The sequence below is a fragment of the Temnothorax curvispinosus genome, unplaced genomic scaffold, assembly GCF_003070985.1.
Source record: "Temnothorax curvispinosus isolate PA1 unplaced genomic scaffold, ASM307098v1 QBEX01012745.1, whole genome shotgun sequence".
Classification (NCBI taxonomy): Eukaryota; Metazoa; Arthropoda; class Insecta; order Hymenoptera; family Formicidae; genus Temnothorax; species Temnothorax curvispinosus.
The window spans coordinates 2,973-5,934 of record NW_020222525.1 but is presented as its reverse complement, the minus strand read 5'-3'; the positions used below and the strand labels follow the sequence as shown (position 1 = coordinate 5,934).

Below are 2,962 nucleotides of genomic sequence, written 5' to 3'. Positions count from 1 at the left end.
TAACCTGTGTTAATTTTTCACTGACAAAACAAAGAATTTTGAAAATTTTTACACACCACTGACCTCAATAATGGTGGTTTGGATGAGGCATGGGTTTTTTCGGGAACATCACGAAGAATTATGGATATAACAACACAATTTTACTGAAGTCATGGATCAACACAAGAAACAGGATCTGCAAAGTGAGCCAACAGCTCACCTTTTTAATCCGCTGTAGGAAATACGGTGTGTTACCGCCGCACATTTACAATATGAAATTTAATTTTCGCTTCCGGAACAATAGGGCGTTAAATAAGGTAGACAGTCTCAAAAGACGGAGTCAGGGTGTTATATTGAATCTGGAAATCGGTGATTGCCATTATGTGTTAAAAAATTTAAGATTTAGAATCATTAATATTGAAAAAGAACTATTCAAAAATTTACCTGAGAGTTTGGTTAACGAGTTTCTCGAATGTAACAATGAGAAGGTTATAAAATACAATGATTCTCTAAAGGTTAAATCTATCAACAAATTTAACAGAATAATAAAAAAACGAAACATTGTGGCAGATCCTTTTTCGAGGATAGACAAATCGAAATGGTTAGTCAACATTAGTAATAAGCAGATACCGAACTCTGTGTCAGATTTTCTGTGTTTGGGAGATAAATTTGCGTTACCGATTAACCAATTCGATAAAAAAGACCGCGAAATTTCCGTTTTAGAAACAATAAAGAATTTCGAAGTTAATGCTCACAGGTTTCCGGAAAATGCGGTAAATAGTGTACGTGAGTCGTTAACGGATTCTTTACATAGATTTTTAGTGAATAAAAACCACGTAGATTTGGTCGATCGCTGCATATTAAATAGATACGCGGAATGCAAAAAATTTTTACGAGAAAACCACGATGTCTTCGTCACGAAGGCTGACAAGGGTCAGGTCACTGTTATTATGGACAGGGATGAATACTTGACAAAAATGACCGATTTACTTAAAGACGAGTCCACGTACAAAAAATTAAAGAAAGATCCTATTAGACAAATCTCCTTGAAATTAAATGAACTTGTCAGATCGTGGCGAGACAGTGGTATTATCGAGGACTCGGACTACAAGCGTTTAAATTGCACCAACGGGAATCTCCCACGTTGTTACGGGCTGCCAAAGATCCATAAAAATGGTTTTCCGCTACGGATTATTGTTTCGGCTTTGGGAAGTCCCTTATATAACGTAGCGTCCTTTCTCCACAGTATCTTGCATCACTCTATTCGCCCACCTAAGTCTCACATCAAGGACAGTTGGTCCTTTGTAAGAGAAATCAAGGACATTGAGATTAATACTGACGAGGTACTCGTTTCCCTCGATGTAACGGCTCTTTTCACCAACATCCCGAAGGAGTTAGTTCTCAGAGGAATAGAAAAACGTTGGCAGGATATCTCGGGTAACACGAATCTTAATTTGCCGCAATTTTTGCATGCTATTGAGCTGGTACTGGGATCTACGAGTTTCAGTTTTAATGGTGACACATATGAACAGATCTTTGGCAGCCCGATGGGATCTCCGCTTTCACCAATATTAGCGGATATTGTGATGGAGGATTTAGAGACTCACTGTCTTGCTATGCTTAATTTTTCTCTGTCGTTTTTCCGCCGTTATGTCGATGATGTTATTGCCGTAATTCCTAAGGATAAAATTGGGGATGTCCTTGACGCGTTTAATAACTATCACCCCCGTTTAAAATTTACTCACGAATTGGAGGTAAATGGGGCCATCCCCTTTCTAGATACTCTCATAATCAAAAATGGCAACAGGCTTTTGACTAATTGGCACAGGAAACCCACGTTCTCGGGCCGATATGTAAATTACTTTTCCAACCATCCATTGAAATACAAATATAATACAATCACAAGCCTTGTTGACCATGCAATTTTGCTTTCGGATAAACAATTTCACAGTTCTAATATTAAAATTGTGAGAGACATCCTTAGGAATAATTGCTTCCCAGAAGAGCTGATTGATAAGCAAATTAACAACAGATTAAAGGAATTAAAGCGTCGCAATAACATCACTGACTGTAGTAGTGTAAGCAGTACTTTCGACGCCCGGAAATGCATTGCGCTTCCTTACATTAAGGGTCTTAGTGAGGATATTCGCCGGACCGTAAACCGATGTGGCCTCGATGTCCTTTACACGATTCCAAAAAAGATGGATTCAATTATAAAACGGGGTAAAGATAAGCTCGATAATATGAAAGAAACAGGAGTGGTCTACAAAATCGAATGCAACGACTGTAACGTTTCTTATATTGGACAAACCTTAAGACATTTGGAAACTCGTGTGAAGGAACATTTAGGTGACATCAAAAAAGAGGTGAATAAACACTCCGTTGTTAGCAAGCACCGACTTACACACGGGCATAATTTTAAATGGTCCGATACGAAAATCATGCATAGGGAGAGATATGTAAGGAAGAGGGAGATTGCAGAGATGTTTTACATAAAAAAAGAACAAAAGAACACGATTAATTTAAAAAAAGACACTGAGAATCTCAGTCCGCTATACGATAGAATCATAAGAACCACGTAATAATTACTCTCTAAACGTTATTTCTATTTGTTTGACCTATACAGTCGTTTATTTATATATCAACGATTGGTCAGTCGCTGTCTTTCGATCCGGAACGACGTGTCACCGGTCTGTTCCGTTCACACCATGACTGCGGCTCGCTCTAGACTACGACTTTTTTAAACCTTGACAATGTTAGTTAAACGGCAAGAACTTTGTGAGCAACTAATGCAATTGCGATAAATATAGGTAGATATTTCCTTGATTGTTTCTCGTGCGACATTCGTTCCTATAACAACATGCTTGTAACGACTTCGTTTTGCATACTTTTAGAAATCTCTTGATAAGGACACAAAACCAGTGTCGAAACGTCGAGTTAACGGAATAAAAATAAATGTCAGTTTGGTCAATAATATAACCTG

General features: G+C 37.9%; 1 protein-coding gene across 1 annotated transcript; it reads left to right on the top strand.

Moving 5' to 3' along the window:
- Positions 1-151: 151 nt before the first annotated feature.
- On the top strand, positions 152-1,936 carry LOC112462794. The gene is made up of 3 exons (XM_025028821.1): positions 152-182; positions 550-1,733; positions 1,931-1,936. The coding sequence occupies exons 1-3, from the start codon at positions 152-154 to the stop codon at positions 1,934-1,936; spliced, it is 1,221 nt and encodes a 406-aa protein (XP_024884589.1).
- Positions 1,937-2,962: the final 1,026 nt, after the last annotated feature.